Source organism: Aquarana catesbeiana, linkage group LG05 (genome assembly GCF_042186555.1).
Source record: "Aquarana catesbeiana isolate 2022-GZ linkage group LG05, ASM4218655v1, whole genome shotgun sequence".
Lineage (NCBI taxonomy): Eukaryota > Metazoa > Chordata > Amphibia > Anura > Ranidae > Aquarana > Aquarana catesbeiana.
Window position 1 is genome coordinate 551,735,658 of NC_133328.1, and position 16,565 is coordinate 551,752,222.

The following is a 16,565-nucleotide window of genomic DNA, read 5'->3' on the forward strand; positions in this document are numbered from 1 at the left end:
GGCGGGGACCCCACGCTGTTTGTTTTTTATTTTGGCATAGGGTTCCCCCACTAGGGGCATACCAGACTCCAATTCGGATCCCATTCATTGAAGTCACATGGAAGTTGGACATGAAGTGTCAGGGCAAAGTCGGATCATGTAACTTCCGTGTCGGAACAGTGTGAACATAGCCTAAATGGTGATGCTGGCCATCAGACTCAGAACATCTAATGGCAGAAAAAAATGCTGTAAGGGAAATCTTGGGATTGAAGCAGAACTTTGCAACAAGATTTTTTTTTTTTAATGGGCTATTCTTTTTTATCTTATTTTAAGCTGGAGTTCTCCTTTAAACTCCAGCCAACGTTCTTTTTTAAGTTTTGATTAGAGGGAGGAAGAATTAAAACTTCTGTTGAGGTTTTATTTCTGTCTGTGACGCAACGTGGAAACTTTTCTCTAGATACCTGTCCCTGTAATGCCTACATAAAAAATAAATTGAGCAGTTGTCACCAAGACAGGAAAGGCACAGACAACAATCATACAATTGTGAGATGTTCTAACCATTCTCCACAGTACTGATTGTGTAGTCTCTGCTAGAAGAGATTTTACATCACTCCTTGTCCTGACATAAAATAAGGGAAAATCTCCCAAACAGGAACCCATATAGGTATAAAAACCCATGACAGGCTATATACCTTCTCTGCTCTATCCAAAATGAAATAGAACATTTGGGCTACAGTTGGACTTTAATGTGTTCATAGTATAGATGATAGTCCCCCAATCCAACTGTTTTCAACTTGACTAGGGGAAACCTTTAATATCATTGCGGTACCAGTCTGCCACAAATGATCTTGGGGAATAAAACCATAAAAGCAGTCAGGCTAAACAAAAACCTTACCTAAGCCCAGTAAGAACAGTCTAAAATGTGTAATATTTGTAAAGTAATGAGCCCCCTACCTTCCTCTTAGAAGCCTGAGCATTCCTGTTCATGGCAGAAGCTATGTGAGACAATCAGATCACACATGGGTATAAACAGCAGGCGGAATCCAGAAAATGTGGAATGGACGGTAATCATTCATTTTGGGCTTCCTACAATTTAAAGAGGAGCTCCAGTCTCCTGTGAAAAAATTAAAATTCAGCAGCTACAAAAACTGTAGCTGCTGAATTTTAATAAACACACTCACCTGTCCCACAATCCAGCACCCTCCTCACCCAGGCTAGTTCCTCACTTGTCTTCGGGTTCCCAGCACTGGCATTTTAACAGTGGGCACCCAGCTGTGACAGCTTGCAGCTTCACAGCCGGGTGCCCACTGTGCATGCGCGAGCCGCACTGTGCATTGTGAATGGTCCCGTAGTCTTCTAAGAAATGTGACGTGTCCCAGGAGAATGCAGGGGGGGGGAATTTACACTCCGAACACCTAGGCTGTTGGAGCGGAAGTGGGAATGGGTACCTGTCAAAATCAGGTACCTGTTTGACTTGTATACTGGGGTATGGCGCTCCCTTAAGGGTAATGGGGTGAAGTGGTAGGGTTTTTTTTTTATATAGTGCCTTGTACCTAAAACCACTTGTAACTTCAATAGTACCCCTGTTGGTAGTACAGGATACCATCAACCCTATAAAGTGCAGAAAATTAAATTAAATAAAAATTAGATTAAAAACATCCAGTGTATATAAAAAGCTGAGTGGAGCGTTCCTATAAGCAGGCTACTCTGGATACCGCAGCATAAGCGAGGTGTTTGCGTCATTGACGTCCTCAGCGACGAAACGCGTACGACGGCGCCACGCACGCTACGTCACTTCCGGGTGTGGATCTTGTGTGGAGCGCAGGTGGAACGCAAACACCTCGCTTATGCTGCGGTATCCACAGTAGCCTGCTTATAGGAATGCTCCACTCAGCTTTTTATATACACGCACCCGGGGTGGAACATTCAAATCACTGGATGTTTTTAATCTAATTTTTATTTAATTTTGATTAGTTCTGTTTTTATTTAGCTTTCAGTTTTTAGTTGTTGGCTGCTGTGTCAGCCATTTATTACCATTATGGTGTAATCATTAGGAAACTTATGGAATAAAACTTTTTACTCTACTACACTATGGGAGCATCTTATTCCTTTTTTCCATGAGGGAGCCATTGAGAATATACCCCAAATAGAACTCGGTGAGCGGAGACCAATCCGGATACCCCAGATGATTGTGGTGGAGAGGAGCCTGTGACCGTGATACCCTATGCTGTTTGCCCCTTTCGGGGTGGCGGGAGTCGGTGAGTGGGGACCCGTGAAGGGGAGCACAACAAGTCACATTATCATCTGAGAGCACCTCAGTCACAGCTTGGAGTTAATTTTGAACATTTTATTTTTGAACATTGGAGCTGAACATTTTGATTGATCACTATATGGACTATAATTTTCATTATCACTTATTACGTATTACTATTGTCCTGCTTACACCTGTGATATAGAGGTTTGCAGGAAACCAATGGTTTAGCACATTTATAATTAATTTAATTTTATTTGGTTTAAGGTGTGTGTATGGGTTTTGCGGATAGGGCAGTATTTATGCTGACCTGTTGGTGAAAACCTAATATTTAATTAGGGGTTCAGCACATTATCCCCAAATATTTGTTTGTTATACTTTGTAAATATGATCACATGTATTAGGTATGAATTGGTTCACTGAAGACTGCACTATTGCACACTAATTTTCTGCACTTTATAGGGTTGATGGTATCCTGTACTACCAACAGGGGTACTATTGAAGTTACAAGTGGTTTTAGGTACAAGGCACTATATAAAACCCCCCCCCTACCATGTCACCCCATTACCCTTAAGGGAGCGCCTTACCCCAGTATACAAGTCAAACATTTTGTGGAGTCTCCTTAGGGAAGCTTCTTCAGGGGGGCTGCACACCTTACATCTAGTCCTAAGCGCAGCGATTTTATATATATATATCTAAAATCAGGTATCTGCCCCCCCCCCCCAAAAGTGCCACGCTTGAAAGAGGAGGAGAAGGACCTCACAGTTGATAATCCCCTTTTGGTTGGTGTTCCGCTTTAAGCAACTGCCTCTTCATTCGTGGGGGGGGGGGGGGGGGGACATCAGTTGGTGGTTTGGATTTTCTCATCTGATCACTATTGTCCCTAGCCCTGGTTAACACCTGAATGATTTAAGGCACTTTTCTAGAAGTGGTTCAAGGATTTCAATTCTATCCAATGGTGCCCATGCCCATTATTTCATTTGAACTTCTTTGGGGCACAATCACACTTTTTGTTCCCTATAACCTTCAATGGAAGCCCCTTAAAATGCCTGAAATTGTTTTCCAGTGATTTTTAGCCTCTCCTTCCCCTAGTGACTAGCTTTCAAATGGCTGTTACAAAGATATGCAAGCCTGAAAATGCATATACAAATGTGAATAAAAAAACTCTCCAAAAATGCTTGAAAAAGCCTAAATGTAAATCCAGCTTATTATATAGTGTCATAAAAAAACTTAGTCCACTTTTGAAGCATGTTACACCCATATAACATGCTCCATCACCTCCCCCCTCAGCCCCCGATCCCCTCCCCCGTGACAGTGGGCAAGGGGTCCCTCTCCCCTGCAGCCGCCGTCACATTCTAGATCAGCGTGGCCATGCAGGGCTCCACCAGCACAGCTGCATCATTCATTAACAGCAATCTGTGAATGAAGAAACTACAAGTCTCATCTGTCACTTGGCGAATGGCTTTTGTACTCAATGGACTGTGAGGGCTTTCCAACGGAAAGCCCCATACAGAGGTACAGGCATGAAAGCTGGAGGACATGTCTGCAGGAACCTGACATTGCACCCATGATTCACTGATTGTGTGTGCAATGCTTTACAGGCAGGGGGAAAAAAATATGTGTTTTTAAATTTAGCCTAGGTTCAGACTTGTGGGGTGCAGGGAACTGCATAAGATTTGGACAGGAATTTCACAGCATTCCTGTTCAAATCACATGGGATTCTTTGCAGTGAAATTTGAGCCCATTCATTTGGTATGGCTCAAATCGCACCGCACCTGCATGAAAAAGGTGCATGCACCTTTTTGCTGCACTGGAATCGAATCGTATGGGTGCACTGTGTTTTGCAAACCGTTTTGGGGGTGTTGTTACATTAACATTGACACCCGCAGAGGTTCGCCTGAACGTAGTGCGGTTGCGATGCGGAAAAAGAACAGAAATCACTGCGAATCCCGCACCACTTCAATGTGAACCAGGGCTAAAGGTAAACTCACTATTTTTAAATAAATAACATGTGCAATACCAGGGTACAACTAACTCTCTATGAATCTTTACAAAAAATAAACACATTAAAAATCTTTTTTTGCAAATAAAGAAACATAATAAAACTGGAATAAAAAGCAAAACATTACATTATAAACATGATAAAAGTAAATAACCAAAATTCTAAAATAAAGACTTATAATTAAAAAAATCTTTATGTTTTTAGTTATAAAGGAACATAAACCTAAATGTAAAAAAAAAAAAAAGATACATAAAATAATTTAATCTTATTAGTTATACATAATATAGCTTAAAAATCCCAAATAAGCATAAGAAAACTGGAAAAAAATAAATATTAGTTATCAAAAAATATTAAAAGCTAAATAAAAAAAGAAATCTAAAATAAGGAAACATAATAAAAACAACTGTCCGATTAGTTATAAATAAACTTCACTACAGAGACCTTTTAAATGTCGGGAAATTTCTTAACAACCCCTATAAGCATTTTTTTTAATATAGTGATCAGTTAGGAAAACCAGTGTGGTCAGATTGGAATAGATTTAGAATGGAGTGGAATATTCGTCAGATTTCAGCCAGGTACCCCAATCCGCCCAGGCTGAGCTAATCACTAATTGCAGCCATGTGCTCCTCGGGAAGCATCCCTTTCCATCTGACTGTGGATGAAAGAGCTGAGCTGGTCAGCTACTGACAATGAGCAATAGGCAGCGGGCGTGACCGCTCTCTGACGTTCCCAGCTCCCCTCCCCAGCAGCCGGTCACCCTGCGGAGACCGCGGCCACTTTATAAAGCGGTGCAGCATCCTCCGCTGTCCCCAGATCTCTCTGCATCTCCTATAACCAGCATCATCATGGTGGATCAGTTCATTGGCACATGGAAGCTGTGTGACAGCCAGGGCTTCGATGAGTACATGCAGAAGCTAGGTAAGCTGGAGTCTATGCTCTGTACACATTCTGCGCTATATGTGCGACAGTGAGCGCTACTGGGTGCGGAGAGGAGAACAGGACCAGAGTATGTGTGATATCAGCTGATATTCTCTTCCATGGGCAGCATCAATTTTTTAAAAGAATACTCCTTCGTTGTTATAATTATGAATCTGTTCCTTTTTTAATTTATTTTTTATAACACAAATGTAAAATTACAACTACCCCCCTTCCCCACTCCTCCTAAAAAAAAAAAAAAAAAACAAACAAACAAAAAAAAGTTTAAACATTCCAAAAAAGCTTTCTTTTCTCTCCCCCCCCTCCTTTATTCTCATACTTTTAACATAGTTACATTTTCAGCCCCCCCTTTCTTCTTCTCTCTATCCTTTAATTTCACTTCCATAGATATGGTCTGATCACTTGCTAGTTTCTCAATGCCACCTGTACCATGCCAAACTTTTGAGCAGATCTCAACCCACGGACACTCCTCCTGATCCCTCTGATTTCACCACTGAAAGCTGAAAAAATGTTTTCAATTACAAATTGGCTGAGGCTTGGTAACCATGCATGTTACAATCTAACTGTACCGTCAACTTTAGATTTACCATAACTGTATAATATACAGATCTATCTGATCTATCCAATTGTTCTTTTAATTTTAGTTGCAAATATTACAGAATGAATCAGTGTAACCTAACTGACTGCCTCTAAAGATTTTTAGGGAACTAGGAAATGACCACGTAGTAGGTTGCCTTGATCTTCACTTGATTTTATTTTTTTGGGGGGGGGGGGGGTGTAGAACTAATTAAAACCAGCTGCATAGTGTGTATGGGTGGTGTTCAAAGCTGTCAGAAGCAGAATACCATTATTGTTCCAAAGATCTAGCTGCATATTTTCATTCACACCAAAATGCTCAAAGTGCATTGTTATCTATACAGGCTACATCAAAGGTCAAAATGTTTTACACTTTTTTTTTTTTTTATATTTACATTTGGATAGGTGCATAGCAGGGTGTTGATGTGCGTTCTGTAAAAATGCAATGCAACGGTATGGTGTGAACAGGGCACATGGGGGGTTATTTACAAAAAGTAAGTCCACTTTGCATTACAAGTGCACTTGGAAGTGCAGTCGCTGTATATCCGAGGGGGACATGCAAGGAAAATAAAACAGCATTTTAGCTTGCACATGATTGGATGATAAAATCAGCAGAGATTCCCCTCATTTCAGATCTACCCCTCAGATTTAAAGCTGCTGCTCTTCCAAGTGCACTTGTAGTGCAGAGTGGACTTGCCTTATGGTGTGAGCAAGCCCTTAAGGTGAGCGCATATTCCAATTGTACAATACATTCTATTTAGATGTGGATAGAACTGTAGATCACTCTGAATGTGTGCCCCCCCATGATCTCCAAAATATTCCTAAAATCAGGAATTGAATATTATCTTTGTATCGGTTTTGAAGTGCTAAATGCTATTTTTGTTTCCAGCTAAATTAGGTGTGGATAGTGCTGCTAATATCACCCCATCTGTTTCACTGAGATTAATACATAGGATTAAAAAACAAAAAAATCCTTATGAATGTTCTTCAATGCAAAGTTATTTTTTTATAATACGAAAAGCGACCCTAATTTTTATCAATTGCAGTGACCTTTTAAGCTGGATACACACTACACAATTATTTATATATATATATATATATATATATATATATATATATATATATATATATATATATATATATATATATATATATATATATATATATATATATATATATATAATTTTTTTTTTTCCTTTAGAACCTTTCACGCCGGGGCCATGGCCACGTTGGCGCTAAAGCAACACTCGTTTTAGCTGCACTTTTCGGCTGCTAGCAGGGCTCTTTTAACCCCAAAGAAGGGGATAAAATCTCCCCTATTGTGGTGCTTCCAAAGCGCTTTTAAGGCTCTTCAGAAGCCCTGTCCATTCATTCCAATGGATAGGACATTTTGGAAGCGCTAAACACAGTGCTCCCAAACTGCCCCAAAGATGCTGCTTGCAGGACTTTTCTGAACGTGCCGCAAGCGCACCGCCCCAGTGTGAAAAGTCATACTTGAATGAATGCGGAGGCGTTTTTTAGGTGCTTAGCAGAGGCTATTTCCAGCGCTAAAGCACCTGAAAACCGCCCCAGTGTGACAGGTGTTTTATGCCGCGTACACACGACCGGACTTTCCGGAAGACTAGGTCCGACGGAATCTTTCCGACGGACATTCCGGTCGTGTGTGGGCTAATCCGATCGTTTTTCATTTAAAAAATCTGATGGATCTAGAAATTGAACATGTTTCAAATCTGTCTGATGGATTCAATCCCTATCGGGAAAACCGTTCGTCTGTATGCTGGTCCGACGGATCAAATACGACACAAGGGCAGCTATTGGCTACTGGCTATTGAACTTCCTTTTTTAGTCCCGTCTTACGTCGTCACGTTCAAAATGAATGGACTTTCGAACAGACTTAGTCCGTTGGTGTGTGTGCAAGTCCGTACGCTTGGAAGTCTGTCGGAACTCCACCGAAAGCCTATCGGGAAGACTGTCGGATCTAGTCTGCCGGAAAGTATGGTCGTGTGTACGCGGCATAAGATTGACCAAAACCATATAATCTTAGGTCAAACCTAAACACTTTCAAATTGTATGCAATTAGGCAGGCCCTTGGGCTACATAGTTGAAGGTAAATCTAAAGGAAATCAAACAAAAGTTGTATAGTGTGTATCCAGCTTTAGACCAGCCTTTCTCATCAACCTTTTTACCCTGGAGGAATCCTCAAAATAATTTTCAGGTCTAGGGGAACCCCTGCTAAAAATTTCCCTCTCTGCGAGCCGCTGAAACGGCCACGCCCCGTCCCTCCACAGCTCAGCGCTCCAATGAGTGTGGAGAAGCAGAGAGGAGAGATGCTGATTGACAGACAGCAGCTCTCCGCTTGGGGAGGTGAGAGAACCGAGCCATCAGCGATGTTCGATCACTCGGTTCTCAGTGCAGAAACGCCAGGGGACAGATGCAGCATCCACCTAGGTAAGTATGATTATGGGGAAAAAAACGGATTCCCATACTTCCCTTTTAATGGCCCTAGAATCTATTTTTCATGAATCCATGCCTTACTGTGTTTATCTGCTTCCTTGCAGCACCCTCAGTGAGCTCCCAAACCTCTTCTATCCTCCCCTCAATTCTTTGTTTGGAATGAGCAGTGCACATTAGTTGCAGTCATGTGCACTGCTTTATGCATGCTACAAATCCCATAATCCCTAGTTTCTCTCGGGAGCGAGCAGGAGAGAGTGGCTGTCATACCTCCCAACTTTTTGAGATGGAATGAGGGACACCTATCAGCAAACATATGCAGGCAGACACCCCCCCGCCATGCCCTCTTAAAGGAGAATTGTACAAAAAATAGAACAAGATTGGTAAAACCCACAAGTGCTTTTTTTTTTTTTTTTTTTTTTTTTTTTTTACCACTACTATTACTTTATGTTGGCTTTTGGAATTTACAAATGCAGCAATTTAGAAATCGGGTGAAAGGTTTAGTGCTGGAAAACACTTTTTGATAGATAAAAAGTGCATTTTATATAGATCCGTCCAAAATGAGGGACAAATGAGGAGGAATGAGGGACAGTCCCTCAAAATCAGGGAAAGTTGGGAGCTATGGCTATGTTGCTACATACAGTGAGATCATGGAAAAAAGAACATAGCCACACTCATAATAAGTCAGATCACAACAGCAAAAAAAGATTTGGGGGAGGCCAAGGACAATAGTGGTGTGTTTTTTGTTTGTTTTTGTGAGTTAAGCAGGGTATACACATTTTGTTCAGCCAGTGGGTTGAAACTCAGCTTGTGTGGATGTAGGGATCTCTCCCACTGCGCTATTGTATTCTGACAGTGGGGGCTCACTCCCCACCCCCATGAGAATACATCGATCGGTGCTGCATCAACTGATCAAAAGCTGGTCTTCTGACAGAACCATTCGACAGAAGCTGGTTGTTAGAACGGCTTCTGTTGAGCAGAGTTTTGAGAAAAATGTTAAGTGTGTATACAATATACCATGCTTAAAGAATACATACTTGAATAAAGTTTAGTGTCACTTTAATAAATCCTATTTGATGTTTTCAGATAATAAAAAAATAAACTGAATTAAACATATTAACAATGAATGTTCTTTTAGTGGGCATTTTTAACATTTGGTATACTTATACAGGGTTGTAGTTGGAGCTCTAGCTTGCAGTGGGTCATTTTGGGGCTCTTGGTTTGCGAGGCTTGAAGTAACCAACACTTACATTAGAACTGGTTTCCCGCTTTGTGTTTTTATTATATCACAAGAGGGTTCAGGCTATATAAATGATTCTAATATGTGAGACAGCACAGTTAGGATGAGGAACAGAACATTGTACTGCCTGTGCAGCCCAGATCTGGGATTCTGATGATAGGATATGCTGGTATCACAGATAAGTGTCTACTTTGAGGCCTGAGAAGTCCTTCTCTGGCTCTCAGAAATAGGACCCTTTAGATGGACTTCTGAATTCTGATCACAAATTTTACTCAAAAAAAAAGTTTCCCTTGGTATTTTCCCACCGTTTATTTGACATGCACCTAGCATAGTCTGTAGAAATAAAATGTCCCATACCTCTAAACCGTACCATTCAGTATAATGTTTTTTACTTTGCAGGGGTTGGCTTTGCCACAAGGAAAGCAGGTGCCGTGGCAAAGCCAAACGTGATCATTTCTAAAAATGGTGATGAGATCTGCCTGAGAACAGAAAGCACACTAAAAAACACGGAGATGAAGTTCAGACTTGGAGAGGAGTTCGATGAGACAACCGCAGATAGCAGGAAAACAAGGGTAAGCACTACATGGCACAACTTTTATACTTCACTCTTTTTATATACTACGTAAACCATTCTCTACAGAACTACTATAGCTGCAAACATGGCTAATGCTTATCTCTTTGAAGAATGAGATCTTTGCTTGGAAGGTCAAGCAACCTGCAAGATGAATCTCTGGAAACCTGAAGCGGTCATGCACAGTGCTGGTAATGTGTGAGACTTATTGCATATCCCTCTAAAGCAGAATTATTGCCTGCTATTAAAAAAATATATATAGTGCAGAATTAAAGTCCAATTCTGGAAATGCCTAAACATTATTTTTTAAAATTGCCCTACCGCTGCCTCCACGCTGCAAGGTTTACATTATTTTCGTTAGTTCTAGGGGATGAGGAACAAGGTGTCATATATACCTTAGTCCTCGCACTGGCAGGGTCACTCCATCTTTGACCAGTCCCCATAACACTTTAATAAGATGTTCCAGTCCCCTAAATGATGTCCATAGCCCTGCATTGTATGTGAGAATGGCAAAGACTACCCACAAGCTAGATGGAGACATTTGGTAAGTATGGTAACCTTACTCCTCATCCCCAAAGTTAAAGAGGACCTTCTCTTAAGAGTACCACTTCTTCACCTCTCCCCTAACATAAAGTGTGCAGGGTGTTTTTTTTTTTTTTTTTTGGGGAACTGGTACCTTTTTTCTAATGGGTACTCACACCTCCTTCTGCAGTTCTTGTCTAGGTGAGAAATAAATAAGTTTGCCTCCCACCCGACCCATAACTCCATGGGACACATACACATCCCGGGAGGCTATGGGACAAATCTGACAGCACAGCGCAATCTCATGCATGATCAGTGGGGACCCGGCTGTGAAACGGCAGGAAGTTACAGCTGGTGCCCACAGCAAAGATGGTGGCATCGGGGATCTGAAGACCACTGAAGAACTAGCTTAGGTGAAGGCAGCATTGAACTCCTGGGCTGCTGATTAAAAATCGGCGTCTACAGCATTTGTAAAGAGAGACAAGTTCTATGTAGTGCAGAGCTCATGTGTAGAATGTGTGTTTGTTTTCTTGATATAGCCTATGGGGGAGATAAACTGGAGAGTGCAAAATCATGTGCAGCTCTGCAGAGAAACAAATCGGCTTCCAGGTTTTATTGTCAATGCTTAATTAAATAAGCTAAAGCTAGAAGCTGATTGGCTAACATGCAAAGCTGCACCAGATTTTGCACTCTCCAGTTTTAGTAAATCAATCCCTATGTTTGCTTGCTTGCCAGTGATAAATGAAACATCCTAGAGAGGTTTGGATATAATTTGATGTCTGTTTTTCAGCTTTGTATTACAAACAAGTTAGAGGGGTTTGTAGATCAAAAAGTTGGGTGGACTGGTGCAACAACTATGTCTGGATAAACCTACTGAGTTACTAGGTTCTACTCATTGTGTGAAATTCCAGGCTTAATTTTTACTTGCTGTTTTATGTATAAAGAAGCAAAGGATTACAAGAAGCCAGGATTATGGCATCATTTTAAACTTCTGCTAGGAAAGGGCCACCTATGGCCAATGTTGAGGTATGTGGCGCCACCTATGGCCAGGGGTGAGGAATGCGGCCTGATTTAGGCTGTAATATAGGAGTAGGGCAGAATCAGATATGAAGTTTTTGCATGACATCCAAACCACTATTCTGATCTTGGAGCTAATTCATACTCTTCAGAGATTAAGGATTTCTTTAATCCCTGCTTGGCCTAAAGTTACTCCTAACCATACAGTATGTTTATTATCACCAGCTGGTAGACTTTAGCTGAATGAGGTGACCATCGTCTACGTTTATGGGTAGCAGGGGACACCCCTTCCTATTCCTGATGGGTGAATACACAACAATATGCTGAGTTGAGAGCAAAATAAAAATCTTTTGCAGCTTTAAAGTGGTTTAAAAGTTTTTTTTGTTTTTTTTTTTGTTTAAAGCGGAGTTCCATCCAAAAAATGTAAAGACTTAAAGTGTCCAGGCATGTGGATGGATCCTGACCCCAGTGTCGTGATCTTACCCAAGCCTAGACCGGCTCTGTGATGTCAGCAGACTTCAGCCCGCTGTCTGCTGAAAAAGGGTCACAGGAGTGCAAAACGTACTGCACTCCTGTGAGCCACAAAAAAAGTACAGCCAAACAAGGTTTGGCTGTACTTCTCCTTTAATGCATTTTACACATTAGGGTAAACCTTTCAGTGCCTGTTTCTCCCCCTCCCCTGACCTCCCCCTACAAATACTTACCTGAGTTCTGTATCAATCCAGTGCTGTGCTCGTCTGCAGGTTTTCTGTCTTCTCTCACAGGCTTGCCTGAGAGCAGTGGAGGTTCCTGCTGCTGTCAGTCAAATCCAGTGAGTGAAGGGTGGGGCCGGGCCATGGTGTGTGTGTGTGTCTATGTATATAGATAGATATAATATACACGCCTTGGGATCAAGCCCACACGTGTGCCACCATGGTAAGTGGCTTCCTATGGTGGCACACAGAAAAGGAGGGGCCTAGAGTGCCGGTGGGGGACCCCAGAAGAGGAGGTTCCAGGCTGCTCTGTGCAATTTAGCAGGTAAGTAGAACATGTTTTTTTATTGGGGGGGGACTTTACAACTGCTTTAAAATCTAATACCAAATTGTGTTTTTTTTTTTTTTTTTTTTTTTAAAGCTTACCAGTTCTTAGATGTGGTGGCTGCATTAGATTTTCTTTTAAGGTGTTCTCTTTATATAATATGTGCATAATAAATTTCCTGTCCCTGGGTGATGACCCTCACACCCCTGTATTTATGAAGGGAACCATGTTTGCCACCTAGACTGGGCTTAAAGCATGTCTGCCTTTTGTTCCTCTCAATCACATAGGGCCTGATGGGCTTAGTAGTTTACAGAAGGCAGAAAATGGTGTTTTTTGCTAAGCTTACAGGACATGACCAGGCCACTGCATCATGTATTTTTTTTGTACTTGCCAAAAATGTATTTTAAAATGGGGGGAAAAATAAACAAATGCAGCCAACACATCTACAGCAAGGACTAATAGGCTGCAATATTTTAATTGGCAGATTTTTGGGTTTAGTTAACACTATTTATTTTCAGTTGATTTCCTTTTTTTTTCTTTTTTTTTTTTTTTTTGCTCGTCTGTCTGCTCTTTAAGGTTTTGTTTATACAAATCAGAAAAAGTTGAGTGATTACTTGGCTTTTTGAATTTGCCTATGTCATACATTCTCTATAGTCAACAGATAGCTGGTGGTTTGGATGTGTTCCCTTCTCTTGTTCTCTACTGTACACACTCGTTTACCATATTTGTATTTCAGACTCTTATTACCTGCAATGATGGAGTGCTAACGCAGGTGCAGAAATGGGATGGAAAAGAGACAACTATCACAAGGGAACTGAAGAATGGACAGATGGTGGTGGTTAGTTCACTTTTACATTTCCAAATGTCCTATTTGTTGCTTTGGAAAAGTAGTGACTATGCTCTTTACACTTCAGTATAGTATGTGCACTATCACCGTGGAGGGCTGTAGAATCAATGCGACATCTGTATTACCAACATACCTTTTGAGAGTCCAAAAAATCTTGAATAGTGCTTGGCTTAATAGTACTGTAGTTTTTAATGTTGAAAACTTTTCAGTTGGGTCTTTGTGGACTAGATGAAAATATGTTCATCTATGGTGAACTTAAAGCTGGCCTTACACCTATAAAAATGCATTAGAAGACTGTTGGCTTGATTAACTCCTAATTTGACAATTGGGTTGACCAGAGTGAAAAGAAAATTGAAGGACATAGATGGAAAATTTTGTGGAGTCTAAAGAGAATGCATTTCTAATAATTGAATTTACTCCTAGCCATAAAAAAAAAATCATAACTAGTCTTCATGTAAGGCCAGCATAACACTTGGTAAATAAAGCCCACTGTACTTAGACAAGCATATGCAGTTGACAGATGTGTAGCATACCAGTCTAACAAATATCTTGTTTTACTGTTAATTTCAGACCTGCACGTTGGATGAAGTGAAATGTGTCCGCCTGTATGACAAGGTGAAGTCCTAAATTTCAGTTTATGAATTAGACTGAAACAGGAACACTGCTCAGTTCAATGAGCCTCGCTCAGCTACACTACTCTGCCTGTGAATCTTTTTACTTATTAATCAGGTGAACTTTTATGTGAAATTGTACATGAAGGCTGTAGTGTACCCAATCTGAACCTGCTGTGACTCTCAAATAAAGTCCTAACACCCTGAATTATGTGTCAACCTGAATTAAGTTTTTTAAATTTATTTTTTAAACTGTTATAACTGATCAATTTACATATGACTCTTAAACAAGCTATGAAAAAAATCTCAAATGCAAGCATTTGTCCACATCCTACAGTTTAGGGCTAGGGCTATTAGAACTTTTTTTTTTGGTAAGTTAAAGCAGAACTTCTCCCTCTGCGCTGTGTATCCCAGGCATTTGGGACCTATGGAAGACCCACAGCATGTCTGTACACACTTCGTGGATTCCCACACCTGCAGACAGATGCTGCTAATTTCAGTATCTGGAACATGGTAGAGACCCACGACATCTGTGCGCACGCATGAGAATTCTCAGAACGGTCACAGACACGCTGTGGGTCTCTGTCAGGTCCCAAAAATCCTGGCAGAGCACAGTGCCATTTCTGTGCATTGACAATCTCATGGCACGCATGCATCCTCTGTGAAACTGCCTCCTGGTAGTGTATGATGTGGCAAAAAGGAGGCAGCGGGGGTGCCCATGTAAGTTCTTGCCAAGGTGAGAAAGCAGGCATTGCCTACTTGTCACACACAAACTGTAAAATACTTTGGTTACCAATAATAATATTTTCCAGTTCTGTAATAGGGAGGGGTGAAAGAACCAAAAAAGAATAGGCTCATATAATGGGTGAAGGTCTGCTTTAATATTGCTACTACAATATCTTGCAATCCATCTTTGTTTGCATCAAACTGGTTTTTGATTGAATCTTTTAGGGTTGATTTACATCTATGCAATGCAGGAATAAGCAGCAATGCATATTGCATGCATTGGCACATTGTGGTGCCATTCATTTTAAATAGTACCTCAAGATGCTAAAGTAATTCACAATAGTGTGTTGTGGTGTGGGTAAAAATATTTATGATGCCCCCTTTTTTATTTGTTTTTTTTATTTTTGTGTTGGCATGTTAACTAGCTACATAACGGGGAGATTTATTAAAACTGTTGTACATTGAATCTTGTACAGCCGTGCATAGTAAACAATCAGCTTCTAACTTCAGCTTGTTCAATAAAGCTTTGACAATAAAACCTTGAAGCTGATTGGTTACTATGCACAGCTGCACCAGATTTTGCATGCTCCAGTTTTAGTAAATCTCCCCCCCCCCAATGTGTATTATTGTTGATGGGCCCTTAGTGATTTATCTCCTCTCTTCTATCTCCTCCATAGACTTGAATGGGCAGATGATTAACCTCAAAGTATATTTGAATGGAGACATTTACCCAAGAATCTCTTAACCTCTAACTTCAGCTTGCTTAAGCTTTGAAAATAAAACCTGGAAGCCGATTGGTTACTATGCACAGCTGCACCAGATTGTGTACACCAGTTTGGCAAATCTTCCCCCAATGTGTATTAAAGTAAATGGGCCCTTAGTGGTTTATTTCCTTATCTTCTCCATAGACTTCTCCATAGACTTGAATGGGCAGAAGATTAATCACTCCTTAAGAGATTCTTGGGTAAATGTCTCCCCTTCAAGTATACGCTTTGAGGTTATTCTCATAACCTTTAGTGCAGTGTAGTGCAGTGTTACTCATGACTATGCACAGTAGCACTGGGTTACAAAAAATGGTCATGGCTGATTTTGGTGCATTGGCAGCTCATTCAAAATGAATAAACTGCACACTGTCGGGGTGAGCTAATGTGGGTGCATTAACATACCACACACGTTAATGGGACCTCAAGATGTGGATATACCACTCCCACAAGTTTCAAAATGGCCATAACATATGTGCAGTATATCACGCATTGCAGCCTTCATAAAGTCATATTAGTTATCAGAAGAATATTGTAGTAAATAGTTGAAATGGGTTAATAACCCAAATAGCCAATCTAACCAAATGGTATTAACTGATTAAATAACACTCATTTAGAAGTAGCATGGTAAACCTTGGTACTTTGAAATGTTTGAACTATTCCTTTTGTTATTGAAAGTAAACTGCCCAATATCTGCGCTAATAAAAAAAAATGCCTCCTACAAGTTCATGCTGTCTGAGAGCCTAGCTCACAAAGAATACAGTTGAAGGAGAAAGGAACTTTCAGAAGAAGTGTACTTGTATTTTCTCTGTGGCGCCTCTGACCTAAAATGCCCCATCCTCCACCACTCTAGATTAGTACTACCTACATTCCAAGCCATCCTTCCACTGGCTGCTCCTGCACAGGTACTCCCCATAGATTAGAATTATTCTATGACCATCTCCCATCCATAAGATTTTGGCCACAGGATGTGGCGGTTGTAAAGGAGGGTGGTGTACTTTAGGTCATGGGAGCTAGGGAGGAAGGATAAGTGCATTTAGTGTAATTATCCTTCCTAC

General features: G+C 40.8%; 1 protein-coding gene across 1 annotated transcript; it reads left to right on the top strand.

Annotated features, from left to right (window-relative positions):
- The first annotated feature begins 4,993 nt into the window (after positions 1-4,993).
- Positions 4,994-14,228, top strand: LOC141145298 (myelin P2 protein-like). Its single transcript, XM_073631869.1, has 4 exons — positions 4,994-5,150; positions 9,835-10,007; positions 13,299-13,400; positions 13,980-14,228. The coding sequence occupies exons 1-4, from the start codon at positions 5,078-5,080 to the stop codon at positions 14,034-14,036; spliced, it is 405 nt and encodes a 134-aa protein (XP_073487970.1). The 5' UTR covers positions 4,994-5,077; the 3' UTR covers positions 14,037-14,228.
- The last annotated feature ends 2,337 nt before the right edge of the window (positions 14,229-16,565 follow it).

Coding starts and splice junctions, on each gene's coding strand:
- LOC141145298 (XM_073631869.1), top strand. CDS start 5,078: ATGGTGGATCAGTTCATTGGCACATGGAAGCTGTGTGACAGCCAGGGC. Junction 10,008..13,298: donor CAGATAGCAGGAAAACAAGG/GTAAGCACTACA, acceptor TTTGTATTTCAG/ACTCTTATTACCTGCAATGA. Junction 13,401..13,979: donor AGAATGGACAGATGGTGGTG/GTTAGTTCACTT, acceptor TGTTAATTTCAG/ACCTGCACGTTGGATGAAGT.